The following is a 22,029-nucleotide window of genomic DNA, read 5'->3' on the forward strand; positions in this document are numbered from 1 at the left end:
TGCGTCTCCGGCGTGTGCATCCCCGGTCCTCCTACCTGGTGTGCCGGGGTCACCGGTGTGTCTGGTCTCCGCTTGCAGATACCCAGCGAGCCCTGCGCCTCCTGGAGGAATACCGCTCCAAGCTGAGCCAGGCGGAGGACCGGCAGCTGCGAAACTCCATAGAGCGTGTCATCAGCATCTTCCAAAGTAACCTGTTCCAGGCTTTGATAGGTAAAGGCTGACTTCTCTCAGTTTGTGCTCAAGCCGGTCGGTTCTTGCTTATGCCGTCGCTTGCAGTGTTAAGAAGAAAAGATATTTTGCCCTTACGTTAGAAGCCATGTGGTTTTTGTTGTTGTGTTTTTGTTTTGCATAGTAACACACGTGCTGTTACAGATCAACAGTTCACTTGTTTAATATACTGACTTTATTCGACGCTTTTGACTGGCTCAAACTGCTTAAAACTGTGGTGCAATTTTTTCTTCTGTGACATGTTATTGTAGATTACTTTATGTAGACTGTTTTTTCCACATACCTTTTTTCACCTGAACAATTTCTAAGGAGTAGGGGGGTTTTTTTTTGTGAGTCCATATGTAACAGGTTAATGAATGAGTTGAGATGCTTTTAATCTAGGGTAGGATTCAGGCAAATATTCCTGCTGAAGAATCTTTAAAGACATCACAAAGTGTATATCTGAAGTGCAAAGTTAACTTAAAGTAAATGACAAGAAACCTCTAATGCTTCAGGGAATACTATAGTGATCTCTCTTTTGTTTGTTGCATATTAAAGTGTAGTGAAAACACTACTAATTCTTAGTGTAAAGTATTTGTAGTCCTTCACTTAAAATGTTCCCATAAGTCTTGTTGAACTACTTATATGTAACTTTGAATTTCCCGCATATCTGTTTGCAAAAAAACCTGCACATATATACAACTTGCAGAATCCTGACTTTATTTGGAAACTTCTGTAGTGAAGCACTGAGATGTGGTTCCTCCTTGATTGATTGTCACTATCTTTGACAGCTAATGGATGAAAGGGTTGTGTTAGTTTACCTTCAGGAGTAAAATTTGTAAAGTTCTGCATCCTTGTTTTTTAACGAAGTAACCTGCCTTTGAATTGTACTAATAACAAACACTGTAGCTAAATTTGTTATTTGGCTTACTGCATGGTTATTGTCGTACAGGTGTATGTCCTACTTCATAGCACTGCAGCTTCTTTGAATCTATGTTGTGGTGGAAACACAGGGACAGGCAAAACATAAACATGCATTGCTGCACATTTATTTCATCTTCTTATGTAGGTTTTTGGAAGATAGTAATCTTGCTGTGTTTTTTTATCATGTAAGTTCATGAAACATAGTTGTGAAAATAGGTCAGTTACAGAAATCTTTTACTTACAGGAACTCTGTACGTTTCTCTGATGCTAAGTTGATGCTAGCCGTCTCCATGATGAAAAGCTTGACATAATCTTTGTGGGACATGTATGAACAGAATTCGCTCATTGGTGGATCAGAATGTTGAGGTCTTATATCAGAAGCTTAATGTGCTGCAGTTGTGCTTTTTACTTTCACCCAGCAAATTTCAATGTTGACTACCATTTTTCTTGGGGTTTGTGTGTATGTTTGGTTTTTTTCTTAAACTGTCTTGAAGATCCATGCAGCACTCCATTTTCTCCTCTTCATTGAATAAGATACTGATCTATTAGCCTTTGATATTGTAACCTGCAAGATGTAGTTTCTTCTCATATCCACATATGGATCTTCATTGTTTTAATAACTCTACACCTAGTAGTAGTAAACTTGAAACAGCAGGCAACCCCTTGTCTGCTGGCTTCATGCTGCAAGAGCAGAAGACAGGAATGTGTTGTTGCCTGGGTGGGCTACATGGCCTGTTTTCTGGTCTTGTAAGAAGTTGTACGTTGCAACCATATGACCCTAGTTTTTGTTGAGTTCATCTGTGCGTGCACAATAGGTGTCATTCTTCTTGGGTGTGTTGGATTAACTTTGCATTTACTGAATTCATTGAATGATTGTTTATTTCAGAGTGTATGCGTATGTTCCCAAACTGTTTATTTGAAAGATGATAACACAGAAGGCTAGTACTTTCCAAGCAATTTATGCTGTCAACATGAGTCTTTCTCCTTTAACCCACTCCTTTCCATGGAAATGCATCAGGGAAGTTCTTGTTCATGTCAGGCTGCTCCTGGCTATTGTTTTCCTGGAAACATCTTTTTATAGTGTGACTACTGCATGATGGGGGTAAAGAGTGGGGGGAGTCCCTGGAAAAGATTCTGTCTGGAGGATGGCTGCAGTTATTGGGAAGACCTTGAGTCTGCTCCTGCCTGTCCTCTTTCTATCAAGATTTGGGAGCAGGCTGGATGAAGTATTCGGTTGTGCTGCAGGTTCACATTACTTCATAGCAGATTTTTAAGTGTGCCTTTTAGAGGACTTGTGATGTGTCCCCAACTTAAATAGCCAGTGCTGTTCTGACAGAAAGTTTCAAGCTCGACTACCAAGTTATTTCTCATATAGGTACTTCTTCCAGAAAGAGTGCTACTCTTAGTTTCTTTTTTTTTTTTTTTTTTTTTTTAAATAATACTAAAAAAGAAAAAAAACTTAATTCATTTATTTTCTGCTTTTTCTGCCAAGTTACTGCACTATATCCAAGACCTGCCTGTCCATGATAGGTGAGAATGTTTGTGAAGGCTGCAGTCAGGATCTGCTGTCAACTTCATGTATCTTTTTTAGTGTAATTTTTAACTTGGCAATCAAATGCTGTTCTTTCAAGAAAAAAAATAGACATTACTTTATGCACAGAAATGTATCTTTAGGTTTATAATGGGGGAAATTAAATATTCCTGAAAGCTACACATTTTATCAATATTTCATATATTTAGATACACGTGAAGGGATTAAAGGTTATTTTTTGGTGAATTTCCATTTGAATGCTGAAGAATAAATGGTATTATTTTCTCATTTGAGCCTTTTTTGATGTCATCCTCTCCTTTTAATTCTATCAATAAAACTTTAGTTCAGCAATCTACACACTGGACCCGGTTCTTAAATATATAATTATGGCTTTAAATGATTTGAATTGGAGCAATAACTAGTCAGTGTGAACAACCAGTGTTATGAAATTGACGTTATTGCTACAGTGTTATATTTCAAGTGAAATAACTGTAGGAACTTCAAATTAGTAACAAAATTGGTAACCAAATATAACCTCCTTAAAACAGTTTGTGAAAAAGCCCTTTTTTTAAATTTTCTATGTATTCTGTAATGTGGTATTTCCCATTGCTTTTGCTTCAACCAGCCAAGTGTAATGATGTCTATAGTACTTTAATTAAATAGATAGCAATGGCCTGTAATTAAAATCAGCTTGAGAATAGTGTCAGTTTTAAGTAAATTCCTACTGTACAGTCTCAGAATTGTGCGGTATCTTTTCTAGCTTGTGATTTCTTGGTTGTAGTTAAAATAGCTTGTTATTGATATTCTGATAATTGATAAGGTGATTCGGTTTATTAAGAGACCGAAGTACGATATCCACATACGGAGGCATGGAATAGACTTAATTTCACTTTGGTAAAGAGTTTGATATTTATCTTCAAATAGTGAGGTAATAATTCTGCAGATAATTTCTCCTCCTAATTTGGGCACTATTTTGCTTTCTTGAGAAGGTACAGGTTCTTGTAAAAGATAGATATATGATGTATTTATCTTTTTGAAAATATAAGAGGAGGAACATGTGCATGCGTAAGTCTAACACTTCTAAGGGAAAAACATGTGAAGCAGACTTCTGTTTATACACAGAATCTTTTTGTGTAATTGAAGTCTGTTTTTAATGGGTTATGTGCTGTAGTCGGCCATATTAAAATAGTCTTCTAAAATTAAAAATATTACTAGTTATAGCTAGAAACATGAAGTAGTTTACTACTTTAAAAATATTCCCTTTCCTGGCAATAGCTAACTCCATTTGCACAGGTGTCAGAAAAAAGGAATTCTGAAAGAGTCTGTACATACCCTGGCAATGGAGTTGGCTGTGCTGCCTTTCTTGCCTTCTTTCTTGCCTTGTCCGTCTTAAGTGGGTTTTTATATATTATTTTATAGCTATGCATATAAAGACTTTTTGGTATAAAGTGGCAAATTTGACTAGGGGAGGTTGAATGTGTTGAATTTCATATGTGTAAGCAGTCTAATTTGTTTCATTTGGAGTCCTTTTGCATGACGATCTGCCTCGAGAATTGTGCTTATGCGCTGGCTATTCCTAACACTAAATATCCAGTATGGGAAATCTTGAAGAAAAAAATGTAGTGGTTTCAGTAATCCTTACTGAACCGAAGTACAGCTCCCCCTGGTAATCGTTAAGGTTTTTTAACCATAGGTTGGATTCATGAGCTTTATGAATTGGACAGAATATATTAAAAATGCTGTTAATACGTTTTTACACACCAGAGAAAGAAGTCCTGTCTCTGAAATTTTTGTAAAATTGATGGTTGAGTTAAGGTAAACTCTTTGTTCATATTTATCAGCAGTCTGACTGGGGCTGAAAATTCTAGGAATATAAAACATATTCTGCATGTTTCTCAGCTCTGTCCACACTGGCTTTCTGAAGTGAATTAGGGAAACAACCCTAGATTTTAGACTGAAGTAGGCTGGATTGGGTCAGCACTCCTCAAAGTTAGTACCCTTTGGAGTGGATTGACTACATTTCTGCTAGACGGCATGCGGCCCCAGTTCTGAGCTGTGTGTGGCATCTCTGTAGACATTTTTGCTCTTTTAGCTCCCGCTCAATTATCCAGCTTGGAAATATTTTCTGTACTTGCTGGCTAAGTTAAAATTGAACACAGTTAAAGCAGAAGCTGCTCTTCATAACTGAAACCAAAAGTACTTGCTCTTGGGAAAACTCCAGTATCAGCTTTTATTTCACTTATATAGTTAGTTAATAGAGCATATGACATGATGACACAGTTAACTTTTCAAATCAGCTCAGGCCTCAGAGAGAATTTTAGTTGTTGGTATGTGTCATTGCGTAAGACTGCTCCAGTTAACTTGAGGAAGGCTACTTTGTGAACTGCTTCCCACTTTCTAAATGTTACTGAGGCCCTAGTACAAGTTCTTTCAGACTCGGTCGAATAATATTTACATTAAGAATCCAGACATTCTTGACAGTAAGTTGAGGACCTGGTTAGTGGTGTTGTGAATATTGTTTTGTTTCTTTTTTTTTTTCTTTTATTGGAGGAAAGTTCAGAGAGAATTGGATCTTCTGTTATATTGGATACTACTGAAATTGTTGTAGATGCTAAATAGGGTATTTTCGCATTGAAATCTAACCCTTGCTGCATTTTTATGACTTTTTCCCCAGATTGCGACTTCTATAATACAACATCTTTGCTCATATTTGAGGCTGAAACATCCATGGATATAGTTCTTGCAACTTTGAAGTGTTTGTCTGCTTTTTGGACAGGTTACCTAAGGATATACTATGGCTATGCTTACTATGGTCTCTTTCTAAAACTTATGCGAAAGTTGGTCAGTTTCAGAGAGATTTGACCTAGCGTTGTGTCTTCAAAGGTAGTTAAGTACTTGATTATTTTCATGTATTTTACTTTATCCAGATGGAGGGAGGATAAAACATTTTAGTTGGTGTCCAGATGATTGGAGTGTTAACTCAGTCATTGTTAGTATGCTTTCTGCCATGTAGATTGCCATTTCTTCAGAATTGCCATTTCTTCAGTTTTTGGAAGCACTTCATGTCTTCCTCTTCAAGGAACATAATAATGAGTGAAACAGTCTCATTGCTCATCCTTTGTAAAGAACTACTTATTGGTTTGTACGTATGTAATGCAGTTTGATAGCATAGAAAGTTTTGGGGTGGTTGTGTGCTTGCTTTTTTCAAGTGTTTTCCATGCTGTGTTACATGTATGTGTGACAGTGCAATGTATTGAATTTTTGGAATTAGGTGCTGCTTTTTGTAGCCTAAAATAGCAAGTAAGACTAGTGTAAGTTGAGTAGCTACTGGTATGCAGATAAATAGTATTGTGGGAAAAGATTATCCTTGTGGTTATTATACTGACTGTGTATTCAGTGTTGAATAGCTGCACTGTAGTATTTATCAATTACAGTATTCTCTTCACAGGGTTACCATTAAAAGGGCCTATTGATAAGAAAACTTTGCCAATAAATCTGCAGTTTGTCCAGGGGCTGAAAAGAAAGTCAAAGTTGGGAATAATTGGTATAGTTTCCAGGTTCTGGGAAGGTTCATCTTCTGTCCTGTTCTTGCTTCACTTTCTTGTGTTCTTTCACCTGTGTTCCCTAGTTCTGATGCCTCTGATCTCCTCCCATGCTGCTGTGTACCTGGCTTTGCTCCTAATCTCCCTAAACATTTGCTTCAGTGCTTGGGTACAGTGTAGAGGAAGGGGTAAAGCACAAGGGAGGGTATTTGGTCTTAATCTTAGGTCTGCTTCCATGGTGATCCCAGCAGCAAGGGCAGAACATCTTGTTCAGCTCTGCAGCTGGAATGTCATGTGCCTCCTGTGCATCTGGTTGCCTCTGTTTTGAGGGATGGTGCTTGTTTTGGTGCAGGTGGAATGAATCTTCAAAGAAACTGAACTCTAGCAGCTGACTAGTAATCTCCTTGCACAGATGGCTTCCTGAATTATAACTAGGCCAAATTTGCAAGAATGTTAAGAGACCGCAGAAGGTGTAGGGCTGACACTAGAATAGCCTCCTTAGATTCATGTTCCTTCTTCAAATTAGAGGAGGCTCTAGAGCTCTTTGGTAAAGCTTTTATAGGAATCTTGTCATGTGTAAATATCTTCCCAGCCATGTCCTCAAAAAAGCTGAGTTATTTTGGCTTGAAATTAAAAGGTCAGCCTAAGACAGAGGTGCAATAAGGAAAACTTGTGGACAAATTGTAAAAGCACTGCAAATTTAAGTCCTTAAGTTCAGAAACTTGTGTTAGAGTTTGGCTGCAGGAAATGTACAAATGTTACCGCTGGTGGAGATGCTAGTATGTGGTGCCATCCATCCTTGTGTTGCCACCAATGTCAGATAATTACCTTGGAATCTATGAGCTTACTGTTGGTAGAAGAAACCAACACTTGTGCTGTCTTCTCTAAGAGCTATGCACCTGTATGAAAGCTCAACTTTGAGTGTTGAGTGAACTCATCCCAAAAATAGTTTGATTATTTTGAACGCATTTGTCTGGAGAGAGAACTCCTCAGTCCTGTACTGACACTATTTAGGGGATATCCTACAAACAAGACTTAATAGTAACACTTCCTTTATCCCTGACAGGTTTTTGTTACCACTAAAGTCAGTAGTAAATACATCCCTTTAAAAAAAAAAGTATATTGTTATATTGGCTGCTGATTTGCAACTGGGGTTGAGATATTTGGAGAGGGTGGATAACTGGGGAGTTCATTTTTAGTTTGGGTTTGGTCTGTTGTGTGTGTGTGTGGTTTTTTTTTTTTTTATGCTTAGGTTGATGACTAAGTGCACATGAGGTGGTATTAAATGGAAAAGAGTTTGGACAGCAGAAGACTGTTATGCCAATTTTTGGCTGTGTGATTAATTTTTATAAGTTTTTCCTACCTTAGTTCTGAACATAGAGGAGAAGACCCTGTGGGTTTCTGTAGGAAAATTGGAAAGAGACAACGTGAAGATACGGTGAAGGAGTGATTAGTAAGCAAAGAGGAAAATATGAATGAACAGTTTGGAAAGCGAAAGTGGACAGGCTGGCAAGGAGTTGAATATGTCTGACTGTAAAAAGCAACTAGAAGAATAAAAGCAAACAACTAGTTCTGAGGTTAGGTGAGGGCAGTTTCAGTTGAGCACAAATTAAGGAGCATTTGTGTTAGAAGTGGAAAACAGCATCTCCTGGAAGTTGAGTTAAGCAAAGAAGTGTGTGCAGAAGGGAGGTTTAAAGGGTAGGACACAGTTACTGAAACAAGTGGAAGGGTTGAGGATAAGTAGTTGGATGCTGCAGCTTGTAGCAAAGGATCTTGTAGAACAGAACATGTGTGGTGAGAAAGTTGCACTGCAACTTGCAACTTTTATTTTTAAGAAGTCTTGATTGTGCACAGCAGTAGCCAGTTTAGGTTCTTAAAGAAGAAAAAAAAACCCCGAACAACCAACCCTGAAAGGGGCTTTACACGGGTTGTGATGAGACTGGTTTTCACTTTTCATAGTACAAATGCAAACTTTTATTTTTGACTGGACACACACACCATAACACAACCAATGAATACACAAAGAGAATACTTAGTTGACTCTGGTCATTGGCTTGGTAAATGGATATGAAGCTTTTCTTTGTGTTTGTATTTTCTTGGTGATCACTAATCATATACTTTTCAAGTCTTGGTTTACTTGTGTTAAATGGATATTCTTAGCTTGATATAGCAGGTGAAGTAAGCATGCAGGACTGAGACTTCCTTAGAATTTGTAGGAGTTGCTTTACAACTGAAGAATGAACGTCTAGCATTGGCAGGCTCTTTTGCCTGTTCTGACAATGATCCTGACTCTGCTTGCATTTTGTCTATACATTCATTATGTAGGGCTGCTAAGAATTTGGCAGAGGCCATACATCTCAAATTGCCCTGAACTGAAATAACTTGTTGACCTTTGTTTTCCTTTCTAGTAGTTTTAAGTTTTCAGTGCTTCAGGTGCTGGCAGGAAGCCCTAAGAAAGATGTCTCGCCTGGCCCCCCCCCCCCCAATTAGAGAAGTACTTAATTTGTAATGGGATGACACCTCTTCCTGGACAACATACAGCTGGTCAAATTCTTAAGATGTGTTTGTTTATGAAGTTACCTATATGTGAAAAAAACCCAGGTATTTGGATGAGCCAATGTCTGAGAAGAGGCAGACCAATGAGAGATGATAAAGGAATTGGTCACATGGATGAATCTTCAAGTGAAATACCAAACTGAAATAAGTAAATTTCTGAAATAATTCATATGCTCCTTGGTTGCTTGCAAGCCTGAGGGAGCATGGTTGCACTGAAAGGTTCTCCTGAACAAAGCTGGTATTGAAATGCTTTGTGTCTGTATGTTGATGCAAATGTATCTAGTCATTTTCTGACTTGCTGACTTTGACATTGGCTGAAATTGTTCAACAGCAGAACAAACCATCTATCAGAAAAGGAATATCTCATCGATGTCAGTGCAGGATTAACTATATAGCAGGAGCACATAAATCCTGGTCGTGCTGCTGAGCAGAGGGACCTTGACAGGCTGGAGAAATGGGCTGACAGGAATCTCATGGAGTTCAACAAGAAGTGCAAAGTCCAGCACTTGGAGAAGAACAATCCCATGTACCAATATATGCTGGGGGCCACCCAGCAGGAAAGCAGTTTTGCAGAAAAGGACTTGGGGGTCCTGGTGGACACCAAGTTGAACATGAGCAAGCAGTGTGCCCTTGTGGCAAAGGCGGCCAATAGTATCCTGGGCTGCATTAGATGAAGTATTGCCAGCAGGTCAAGGGAGGTGACCATTCCCCTTTGCTTTTTAGAATGTAAAATATGAATTTAGAGTTTATAAAAAATGAGCAAACAGAAAACAAACATGAACTTCCTAAATTAACTCTTGCTCATGCACAAAGCTGTTAAATACATTAAAACTGAAAATCTTCAAATGAGGATACAATTAATACAGCATATACAAATGTGGTTGTTAACTTTGTCTGTATTGTGGTAGCAGTTCACAACTTTGTGTAGCGTATGGTGTAAGGGCAACAGTTCACTGTTTTACATGCACAGTGTCCAGTGCAGTCTGTTGTAGTAAATGTGTCAGTGTTTTAGTCCATGAAATGTTAAGCTTGTGTGGAATTTCCTGGCATTTATTTAAGAAAAAACACCTATAACCCACAAATGGTCAAGATGCTTAAAATGTAAATCAGAAATCAGATGTAAATCAGAAATCAGAAAATGTAAATCGGAAACCTAAAGAACAACATCATGTAAAAAATTAGTGAGTTGCTTAATACTTGTTAGAAAGCCAAAACATATTAAAATATGGGCAGGGAAGAATGGGGAATGGGAGACTGAGTGGTACAGGGAATCCTTACCATGGAGATGTACGGTGTTGATGGTTTCTTCCTCCTTGCTGTTGTGTTTTCTTGAGGTTATTTGTTTGCTAACATACTCTGGCTTCGTGCTGTCTTCATTACTTTGCAGTTCCATGTTACATTTGAATTTCTTGCATATATGGTGTGTTTTACATCTGCTGGATGCTTGTTCTTTGTTCTGTTATCCCCCAAAATGTTCCTGCCCAGTTCACAAGGCTGGTTTCCTTTGACCAGTAATTAGCAGTTGGTCCGTTGTTTATAGCCTTGGGGCCTCCCATATCATCCTGTGCCTTTATTTTCAAGACCTCTGCTGTCATTCTATGCTTGTGCTCCTCTATGCTGCTTTTTATTCTGGGGTCATAAGTAATTAATACCCTACAGAATAACTACTTGTTATTGATATCTATTAGTTATAGAAATACACACACACACTTATTTGTATATACAATCTGTGTGTGTGCATGTACTTATGTATAGCTTTTACTTAGCTTTGGACAATTGTGTGATGTAACACCGATTGGGTTTACATATAGTTATATGTAATATACATAGAATATGTATTATTTATATGCAAATGTATACATTTTAATATTATTTATAAGCTGTGTGTATTTCATATATAAATATTTATAAAAATAGGTGTTACATCACGCATCTGAAGCTAAGTAAAAGCTATATGAATTAGATAAGTCACCTGGTCTTTAGATAATTGCTGTTAGAGTTGGACAAGCTGAAACAAAGCTCCAGGCAGGCCAAGACACGTCCAGAGGCCTGGTTATTAGCTTAATGTGAGGCCCATGGCCTGTTACAAGTAACGTCAACACCTTGTTTATGGGATTACACCGTTCTCTTAAGAAGATGCAATTATGGGTATCCCATCTTTGACTTGCAAAGGTACAATTATCAAAAGGTTCATGCATAAGTGAATGCAGAGAAAAATTCTGCTCAGCTTGATTTTACTAGCTGACTATACTAAAATTACATATTCCTTTCTGCAGGAAAGGTATATGTGGAGAGCTTGGCTTGACAATTAGATTTTTAGAATGTGCACTGATCTTAAGTAATCCTGATTACAAGTGTACTCTCTGAACATATAGCAAAAAGTACCAGACACTCCACATACCAGTAGAAATGGCAAGCAGAAGCCTTCTGTCTGATTTCTAAGGAGCAGGGAAGAAATCTGTCTGAAGGAATGGTGTCGTGTTTCTAGTAGGAATCCTTGTCCTCGGAGGCAGATCCTCTAGACAGAATTGATGTAGGCTCTTGAAGTGCCATCAAATATACTTAATTTAGGGGATGATGTAAGAATTTGTTTGCTTCTGCAATTCTGCTGTTCTTTTAATTACTGTGTTGTGGTTTTTAGTGAATCTGGAACTCCCTTGTGAAATCGATTTGGGTTTCAATTTATATTTGGTGGATAACTCTTTCTTGTTTGCTTTAAGAGTGAGGAGTTTTAGCTTATAGTGTATCACATTACTGGTGAATGAGCCGATTCAAAGAACAAAATTAAGATGAGTGAAGAATACGAGAAGAGGACAAAAAAATAATATACCAGCAAACTGCTTGTAGTTGGTCAACTTGTACTGTAATGACTACTGAAAAAAATACTATTTGTCACCACTGTTTAGCTTTTGACATTACTAAAAGTGAAGAAAAATAATTTTCTTTTCCATGTCTTAAGAGTCCTCCTTTTCAGAACTGGTGGTCTGTCACTTGCTTTGTATAGACTTTTATTCTTGTTGCCATCAGACATATTGCTGATTTAGCTTCTTAACGTGGTTTTACTTGTAAGCTGACATAATTCCAGGATGATTTTCTGTTGCCTACAATTCATCACTTTTTGTCACTTTGGCTTTCCTGAAACTTTGTCCTCCTATTTTTTAAGTGTCAGTCAGCTGTTCTTTTAATGTTCCCCATCTAGTTAGAAATGTTCCCCATCTGCGTTTTCTTTTACTGTTGTGTGATACCTGATTTGAATTATTTTTCTGTAACTTAGTTTTCTGTAACTTAGTTTGAGATATAATCTGTTGTGGAATTAATATGGGAGGAAGGGGCTGGGACATGAAAAAAGCACATTTAGGTTGGAGAGGGAATCTAACCATAAATGTAACTTAAAAAAAAAAAAAAATCAGTCTTTTACTACCTGCTATTTGTAAGAATTGGGAAAATGTTAGAACTTTTCATATGCTGGTAATGCATTCACAGATTAATAAGACTTCAGTAGATATTTAAGTGTGTTCATGTGATGAAATATTTTTGTGAGCTGATACGTAGCAGTAGACCAGAAGAAGAAATTTTTTAGGTTAGATTTAGTATGGCCTGAGTTTTTGGCTTTAAAAAATGTAAATGTGCAGCACTCCATTCCTTGTGTATCTAATGCATTCAGGGTGCATAGACTGCTTGCCTGTACTCGTAAGTACTTGATGTTTGCATTCTGAATAGTAAAAATGTAAACAAATGTTTAAAAAAAAAAAAAGGTAGATATTATCATATAGACACTGAGCTCCTAGAAACTTTTTTGTGGATTTGGAGCGAGTTCAGGATAAACAGAAACTAATCACCCTATGAAGTGGTGTATATATTTCTGACATCTTTAAACAGTAAGTCTATTGTGGTGTCCTTCATAGGGAAGTGGAGAAGATGTATGGGAAATAACGTGCTTTTTGAAACAAGTCATTCTGTAGTATGAATAAGTGGCTACCTCCACTGGCAGGGACTTAAAAGAATAGTAGCAGAATTGAGAATTGGTGCCCTAGATTTCTGTTGCAAAACAGTTGCACAAATAACCCCTTCCCATAAATAATGCAGTAATCTTCCTGGCTTGGTTGCTGTGGATTGCAGCTACAGAATCAACTTAAACCACTGCCTATTTTAATATACAAAGTACTCTCTATCGCGGCAAAAAAAAAAAAAAAAATCTTTACTTGGTGTGCTTGATTGATGTATTAATGTTAATGCAGCTTCAAGACAAATTTGCAACTGAGGGAGCTAATGTGAAAGATAGATTTAAAGGCAATTTGTATCTCTTAGGCTGCTTTGCTCCTGTATATCTAGGTCACTTAACATCTTCTGCAACCCTCACTGCTACTTCTTCCAATCAGCTGCGCTAAGTGCAAGTATAACTTTAAAAATTAATGTAAGCAGTTGATAAGAATTTGAGTCTTGCTCAGAGAAAAGATACAAATGGAATTTGAGAATTGCAGTTTTCTGAACTGGTAGAGAGCAGTAGTGCAATGTCTATATAAAAAAAAAATCTAAGACTGGAACAGCAGCAACAGTAAGACTTCTCTTACTTGTATGGTCTTTCTTTTGTGGTGCAGCTCTATAAAGGAATTAGTTATTGTGCCTCTATTACTGTCTCTGGGCAGCTGCTGAAAAGCTACAAGATTCTGCATATTAGAGTCCTTATTCATGGCTGGGTCCTATTTACTTCTTGGGCTAACCATGTTTGTATGTTTGTCTTCTGTGAAGTTGGTGTAGTTAAAAACGTGAGTTTATAACTCCTATTCAGCAGATTTTTACTTCGAAGAAGAGACTAAAAGCTTTACAAGACAACTTCTTCAGTTGTCTGCCCTTCCCTTAGCCTATACCTTTTCAGATTTATTTTTTTTTTTTAATGTGAATGTTTATGGATGTGATTACAGTTGTGGTAGCAAGTTTCATGTGCTTATACTTCCATAGAAACACCCTGGATGCTTCTTTAGATTGTGTTGTTTTTATTGATGCTTCATGTAGTTGATAGGATATAAATAAAAAAACTACTGCAGCCAGATTCTTGTTCCCCAGATTTTTCCAGTGTGTCTTCAGGGTTATAGGAGCAGCTGTTTATTAGGTCATAAGTACGACTCATAATTCATACTGTTAAAGTTTAATCCTATTTCTGTTACTTAGACTGAAAAAGCAGATGATGACCCATCTTGATCAATCTCCTTTTTCCTAACTTCTTGCAATTTCTCTCTCTTGCTGATTTCATCAGTATACTTCTATTTCTGTGGTCATTTAATTAAAGCATATACCACAAAAATGACCTTCTAATATTGCCCTTGAACAGTAGATTTCATATAACCAAAGGCTAAATTAGCTGAAATTATGTATACCATAACTTGAAGCATAGACACCTGTCCCTTCCACTATTCTGCTGCAGTTATTCCATATGCTTCTGCTGTTCCTCTGCAGATCATGCTACCAGGGTCGGTGGCAGAAGCCCAAAGTGATTGGGGACACGCAGGCTCTGACATACGGGGCGTAGAGAGTGAGTTGTGTATCCTGTGGGGAGGTTCATGTGATCTTGGTGATACAGCTTCATCTGTAATAGGTAGATAAAGTCATAGGTATCTAATTTGCTTTGCAGAAGGAGGGTGGTGTTAAAATCGGAATGTTATAGTAACTATAAAGCTTAACTTCTCAATTTTTTCACATCTTTAGATATTCAAGAATTTTATGAAGTGACCTTATTGGACAATCCAAAATGCATTGATCACTCTCAGCCATCTGAACCAATACAGCCTGTGAATACCTGGGACTTCTCCAGCCTTCCAAGCACAACAGTGACATCAGAAACACTGCCGAGCAGCCTTAGCCCAAGTGTAGAGGTACGATAAAGAAATCTCTGTTTTATTTTTCTTGTTGAGACTATTAGCTCAACATTGTTCTCTACATTTCCTTCATTTTATAAAATATTTATTTCCATAGAAAACTTACATTATTAAGATCAATAGTCTTAGGGGATTTAATTATTGAAATGTTTAATAACAGATGTGTGCATTTTGCTTAGTCAAAAATTTATAAACTTATTTGTCAAATGTACCATTAAGTGACCATTAAATTGGATTTATGCTCTGAATTTGGAACCTTGCTGACAGGCTTAGTATGCTTATACTCATCCATACTGATGACTCTTCAGTCATTACTTCATTAATAATTTGGGAAATCTGAAGCTATATCTTTCTGATAGTAAACTTTTCAGTCTGTTCATAAGAAATTCTCTGCTACTTATACAGCTGTGTTTTGGAAGGACTTTTTTTGGAAAACGACATGAATCCAGTTGTCACTAGTGAGTGGTGAGAAAACTGAGCAGGGAAATGCACGCTGATGTATATTTTTCCCTAAATCAAGACCTCCCTGCCCAAGTTAAAGTTATAATGTTGCTTGAAAGTTGTTTTTTTTTTTTTTATCAGACCTATTATTTGTCCCTAAAGAGGTGAACTTTGTTTCAAGTGTGCCCTCAATGCTGACAGCATTGGAACAGGTGTGTGAGCTTCTCAGTAATAACTGAAGGCAGTATGCTGTGATGACCCATTTTCATGAAATGGTCACAGAGCTCAGGAGGAGCACTGGGGGAGACCAGCCAAAGGACTGGTGCTGCAGCCTGTAGGGAAGCTCGGGAGCTTCCAGCTACCAGCAAGATAAAGTGGTTAGGATGCCTTACTGAGTGAACTCTATCAGAGGCTGTTTGGACTGTGTATGAAAGTCCACTTACCTGCAGGACGTAAGCAATAGTGTGATGTGCTAGTGAGTTTGTGCAGTTAAAAAGTGCTTGTGCTTATTGTAGCTTTTCTGAAATTTGTCATGTTGAAGCTAGTATGAAACGTGTCCGAAGTGCCTTAAAGGAAACTATAGAGGAAATCCAAGAGTTGTGTTGTGTTCTGTCAGAAAGTAGAAGATAGCTAGTAGATAAAAGATCAGCTTTTTAGACTAGCCAGGGACAAGAGTTATTTAATGACTGTTCTTGGCAATATAATTTATTTACATGAAAAAAAATGAGCAGCCTAGGTATAACATTTTTCAGGTTTGTAAGTAATTGAACACTGAGGGATTAAAAGTCTAGTTGAACTTGCAGTGTAGGAATGGATTATTTTCCTTTGATTTTTTGTTAATCTTGGTTATACACTGGAAAACTTAAATTATATGTCTCTTTGGAATCTTAGTTAGCTAAGTTGCATAGAGAAGGCCACTGTCATAGTCACCTTAATGAAAATTTTCTTTAAGAATTGTCATCTTTGCAGAAAATGGAGTAATGCTAGGGTATATAAGAAATAGTATAGAAAACACCTTTGTGCTATTTACTTGTATTCCATCATCTAACTCTTAGGCTTAGAGCCATAGAACTTTCTGAAGGTGTGGTGGAAACGGAGTCTCCTGGAAGCAGGAGCAGAATGTACTGTAGACAATAGGGTAGGCAAGGATAGGCAAAGTTTATTTGGTCTACTGAGTTGTCTTGAAATAAGCTGGTTCTAATGCATTTCATGTTTGCATGTGCAAAGAACTTAATGAGGCAATTTAAAAGTCATTACAGTTGCCGGTGATCACAGAAGATGGATAAAGTTCCAGAAAACTGCAGATGGGCAAACACTTTTAAAAAGGGTGTATATAGGAGCAAGGCAGGGAAGGAGGATCCAGGTTTAACAGGCACAGGGAATGATTCTACAGTCTTTTTGTAGCTCCTTGAAAGCAATAAAGGAGACAAATAATAGCTGTCATAGTTGTTAACAGCACTTCAGTAAAACTTTTGGCAAGGTTTAACAGGCTATCTTTTGAGATAATATATCAGTTAAAGTTTCTAAAAAATGCATCCTAGTTTGAGTTATTAGTGGAAATATCCTGACTAAATTATAAATTAAACCGTGGGAGGGGAATGCTGTGTTGCTGCTTCAGAAGCTAAGACTAGAATGAAGCCTTGAGCAGTTGAAGTAATTAGTGGGCACGCTTTAGTTCGGCAGGACCAAGTACAGTGTCCTGCACTTTGGTTGTATTTCAGTAGCACCCATAGAAGTTGAAGAGTTAAGAAGTGATTTCTCAGGAAACATCTGGGTCATTTTTTGAATCCCAAGGTGAGTCAACCACATCATGTTAATACATGAAAAGAAACACCTTTATTGACTTAAGAGTGTGGTATAAAATTGTTCCATTCTACTTGGTCTGCATAAGGCTTTGCTGGAGATATTGTCAAATTTAAGGTACCATGGTGCAAAAAAGATGTAGAAGAATTTAAGTGCTTAGAAGAGATTGACAAGGAAGAACTAAAGCTTGAAAAGAAACGAAGACCGATGGAAAGATTTGGTGCTGCTTAAAAGAACTGAACACTTAATTGGGAAATGGAATTTTCCTGTGTTTGTAGGCAAATGTAAAAAAAGGAAGATATTATTTTGTGCCTATACAGATGTGTTAGACTTACACTATAGTAATAGGCTTAGCAAAAATGTTTTAAATGTTTTCCTAGGCACCAGAATAGCTGTACATGGGCAGTCTCTGTTATTGAAGGTCTTTAAAGGCAGCATAACTGTCTTAAATGGCTTACATGTGTTCTGTGTGTTTCCCCCTCTGCCCCTTATACACCATGCAACACTGTAGTGGACCCGAGGATTTTTGGTTTTTTATGTCGCTACCAAACCATTCCGTTGTTAAACATGCTCCTAATTCCAGCAGCTGGGATTGCGAAGCAAGTATCTGCTGCTATGAGACTTGTGTTATGATGTTCCAACTGTAGCACACATTTTGTGCTTCCCCTATAGGGGAAACCTGCTGAAATCTGAAGTGCAGCATAATGCGTACTGTTAAATCCAGGCTTTGTGATTATTCTTCCCCTGGACCCCTCCAGAAACTGGGAATTTTATCCTATAGAAGTTTGCTTATTTTGCTACCAAGAAGTCCACAATAAGAATGACTAACTTATCAGCTATAGGGTAGTGTTGTCCCCGTATCTTTCTAAATTTTACATAAAGGTGCATATGAAGGTGTAATTTAATTATGAAGTTGCATCTTTAGTTTTTATTGTCATGTCCTAGTAGACTGCCAGTAATGCAAGGACTTGTCCATGACACTGCACCTATGACAACAGGCATATTATCGTGGCAAGATCACAAATGCGTTGAAAGGAAGAATGGTCTAATTGGGGATTCTCACCATAGACATAAGTGTATGTTCTCAGCTGAACTGTTTGCTAGATAATGCAGCTGCTTCTCCAGTACAGTCTTGTGGTCATGGTATATAGTGTTACCTAACAGAACCTGATATAGTGTGGATTACTTTGTTATTTTTCTAAATGGCCCAGACTTGAACATTTATGACAAAGCCACCTGTCTTCCTTCAGATTTTTTTGTCTCGAGTATCATGTGAAAGTCAGACAGTTGTTTGACTTTTCGGTATATGAAGGTCAGATTTTACATTTATTGCCAGTATTTAAAAGCATAGTTGCATATATTGGTGGTGATACTAGTTTATGTGAAACTGAAACCGAACTTTTCTCACAGTCTCTGTCACCTACAGTAAATGTTACCTTGTATTTCATTAGTTAGAAGACTGCTTCCACATTATAGTTGTAAAGGTGGACAATTTTGAAGAGTGGTAGTTCGGTGTTGGTTTCATTTGCTTTTTCTGGTATATCTGAATGTCTTATTTTAGCTTTCAAATATATATGAAAATTGTTACAGTAAACATATAATCTTGTACATATTATCGATCTTCATTCTTTCTTTTTCAATGACTGTTGTTTTTTTTCTTCATATACCTGTAAGGCAATACCTTTTCCTCAATATTTTGAAATGTAATAAAAATTATGAGGAGAAATTCTTATGTATTGACAGTTTATATTCCACATACTTGCTGTGTGTAGTACATGAAAATTAATGTTTTTATCCTGTAAAACTTAATGCATTTTGATTTCAATAATATGCTTCTTTTTTAGGTACTTAGGTTTTTTTTTATATTTGGTTTTAATCAACCCAAGGGCATAATGATTCTGGTACGGCATGTGTTTAATCTAATGATTTGATTTGCTTGCTGAAACTTACTAGAGATTGGAGGGAACTCGAGTTTAGTATATCTGATTTTGTTCATAGCCAGCTTTTTTTTTTTTTATCAGAAACTGTAACTTTTTTGATTTGCAACGCTGCCGCCCAATTCAATATTAGTTCACTAACCAGATATAACCAGATCGGCATACCAGATGCACTTTGAGGTTATTTTAGCTCTCTTCTATTGCTTGCCAGGCTGGTAGGACTGTAGGTGATAAGAACAGGACAGTTTTTTCTTCCTTGCAAATTGTTAGCCTTGGAAGTGAAACCTTTCAACCCTGTTTCTTTTACCTTAATGATATATTTTTGCTGTAGTTACTCTGGGCCAAATGAGTATTCTTCCAGCTGACACTTTGATGGTATATGTGAGAGTTGCTTGAGAGTGGGAATATAATGCTCCCCTAAAGTGATTAAGGATTGTATTACAAGAACTTTCTACACAGCTGACTTGGGGAATGACTTTTTAGCAATGTGTGCTTGTGTATATACATAGAATAGTGGTATACAAGCTTAGGTTGCCTGAGGACTTTTAATGGGACACATAGCGTAGTTCTGCTTTTGCCTTCCTACTTCTGGATCAAAAGACTGGAGTTTGTAATCCCCATAGGTATTGTGTTAGAGCAAGTTAGAGCTACAGATTGCAGTTTTCCTGTTCACAGCAATCTGTTTTCTTTTCAATGCTTTATATTTCCTGGAGCCTTATTTGACAGTTTTATTTGTTTTAATCTCCAGTACAAAAAGATGATGAGGCCAAAAAAAAAAAAAAGAAGAGATTCAAGACCGTGATAAGCACAAAAAGAATGTTAATCCTTTCAGTACTAGGGACTAGCAAAAAAAAATAGATTCAATCTGAAAAGGATGAAAGGTGCATACCTTTTTCTTATGTACATCAAATACTGAGTTTTAGGTGTGCATTGGCAAAGCAGCTAACAAATCTAAAGCAAGATCTCTTAATGCTAGTAATCGTGTGAGAGAAGTACGTGTACAGGAGGGAGCTCTTTTAAGCTGTTTGCAGTGATCTGTAGTGCCATCTGTAGGTGGGACAGTCTGTGTTTGAGAAATACGTGGTGAAACTTGAATCACTGGTAGAAATCTCCTTTGGCCTAATTGAGTAGTGTATTGCTAAGGAAATAGTTGTCTTGCAACTTTTTTTTTTTTTTTAAAACCTGTAGGGTATGTTTTAATATTGTGATAATTCAAGCTAAATAATAAGTGTTATAATTCAAGCTAAACAGTGAACACTTTTTAGCTTAACTTCTCAGATTTAAAAGTAGCAACAATTTCATTTTAGATGTTGAAAAAAACCCCAACTCACTGAACACTATCTCAAAAGAAATGTTTTGTCTTAGGAGGTGGAACTCTCTCTGCAGTGTCTTACTCTTACAGTTGGGCTAACAGATCTCTGTATTTAGTGAGTACTAGTGGCTGAAGCACTTCGGTCTGATCTGTAGTTTCCCCATTTATCTGCACATGCCCATGTGTTTAGTGTCTGGCATGTAGAGAGACTGTCTGGCTCACTGTCTTTTAAGGCCTTTTGCCAATTTCTTTAATAAAAGAAAGCAAAAGAGGAAGTAAGGAAAATAGCTGAAATTACAGACGTCAGCTAAATTTGATGCCAAGGCAGGGTGGAAATGAAATTCTCTAAACATCTTGGAATCATAAAATAATCCCGGCTCACCTGTGAGGTTGATCAGATTGCAAAGGGTTTCAAGCAGCTAAGCCCTGAAAACCTCCAAGGATGGGAACTGCAAAACCTTTCTGGCCGATCTGTTCCAATGCTTGACAATGCTCATGGTGAAAAAGCTTTGCCTTATTTCTGATTGAAATCTCTGTTTCAATTTATTTGTGGCTTCTCATGTCTTTCCATCATGCAACATGCACTTGGCTGTGCCTTCTGGGTAACCTCATTGTAGGTACTGGAAGGCTGCTTTTAGGTTCCAGTGAACTTTTTTCTCAAAGCTAAAACAAGCCCTGTGCCTTCATCCTAACTTTAAGGGGTGAGACTTCCAGCCCCCTCACCATCTTGATGGCCTCTGCAGAACTTGCTCCACGCTATCAACATTCTTGTCGTATTGGGGGGCCCAAAACTGAATGCAGTATTGCAGATGCCTTATTAGAAGTGCCAAGCAAAGGGGAATAATAGTTTTGCTTGATACTACTGACTGTGTTTCTGCTAATGCAATCCTGTTAGCCTCCTTTGCTATTAAGGCATACTGTAGGCTCATGTTTGGTTTGCTCAGTATCTGTAAAAAGACAAATAATAGTCAATGTGAATATTTTGAAAACGGATAGAGTTAAGGTAACTTAATTTTCACCTACAATATAGGAATTGGTTTTGTTTACAAAGCAAGCAGTAATGTTGTCTTAACCTTTGTAAGATTTTGATAGTTTTGTGTAACTTCTTAATAAGATGAGCTGACATAGTCTAGAGGAAAGAACTTTGGATGTATGGTTTCTAGTGGAATGAAAAAAAAATGTGTTTCGTCAGTAGCAATTTGTATTCAAAATGGAATTGTGCATCAAGCAGTTAATCAGGATCTTAGAGGAAATCTCAGAAAGAGATACCTGCATATGTAGAGTGCATTATTAAAGCAGCAGGATACTCTAGTTCTGTTTTCCTGTTTCTGAGTTTTGTTGACTGCTATATCCTCACCTGGCCTTTACAAATGCAGTCAATTGTACCTGTCGTAATAACAAGCTGTTCCTGGGAAAAACCCAGACCTATTGCACTGTCTTCAAATGTCATCTTTGCCTTGATATTTATAAAGATTCAGTACTGTCTAGCTTGATGATATGCTATGTCTGATTGTTGTACTCCCTGTTATCATACTACTTCTTTATGCTTGTATCTGTATGTGTGTATTGCCCATTATTTATATCAACTCCTTTTCTGCAGAAATGGTGTGCTTATTTTCTTTCATCACCCCATAGTATATAGTGTTGGGTCACTCAGGAGCCTCATTGCTTTCTCTGTGTTAACTTTACAGTGGGGAAATGATATTTGGTTTCCTGTGTATTTTGCTTTCAATTCTGAAATCCAGGCTGTTTGTACAAATAAAATAATGTAAGTATTGAACCAAAGCTAAAAAAAAGTCTTCCGGGGCAGGCTTCTGGTCAAACGGAATGCAAAAGTGAACAAACAAAAACCCCATGCTCACTTCGAGATGCATACGTAAGCAATGCAAATCTGCTATTTCTA

The 22,029-nt window shown here is 37.3% G+C and overlaps 1 protein-coding gene across 6 annotated transcripts in view; it reads left to right on the top strand.

Annotated features, from left to right (window-relative positions):
• DLG1 (discs large MAGUK scaffold protein 1) overlaps nucleotides 1-22,029 on the top strand; it is a 173,788-nt gene that overhangs the window by 658 nt on the left and 151,101 nt on the right. For all 6 annotated transcript variants that reach the window (XM_075507201.1, XM_075507203.1, XM_075507205.1 and 3 more), the window contains exons 2-3: nucleotides 79-210; nucleotides 14,464-14,630. In XM_075507201.1, coding sequence (XP_075363316.1) covers nucleotides 79-210; nucleotides 14,464-14,630 — 299 coding nt within the window. The remainder of the gene's footprint in view (nucleotides 1-78; nucleotides 211-14,463; nucleotides 14,631-22,029) is intronic.

This window comes from Mycteria americana, chromosome 7, assembly GCF_035582795.1.
Source record: "Mycteria americana isolate JAX WOST 10 ecotype Jacksonville Zoo and Gardens chromosome 7, USCA_MyAme_1.0, whole genome shotgun sequence".
In the NCBI taxonomy this organism is placed as follows: Eukaryota; Metazoa; Chordata; class Aves; order Ciconiiformes; family Ciconiidae; genus Mycteria; species Mycteria americana.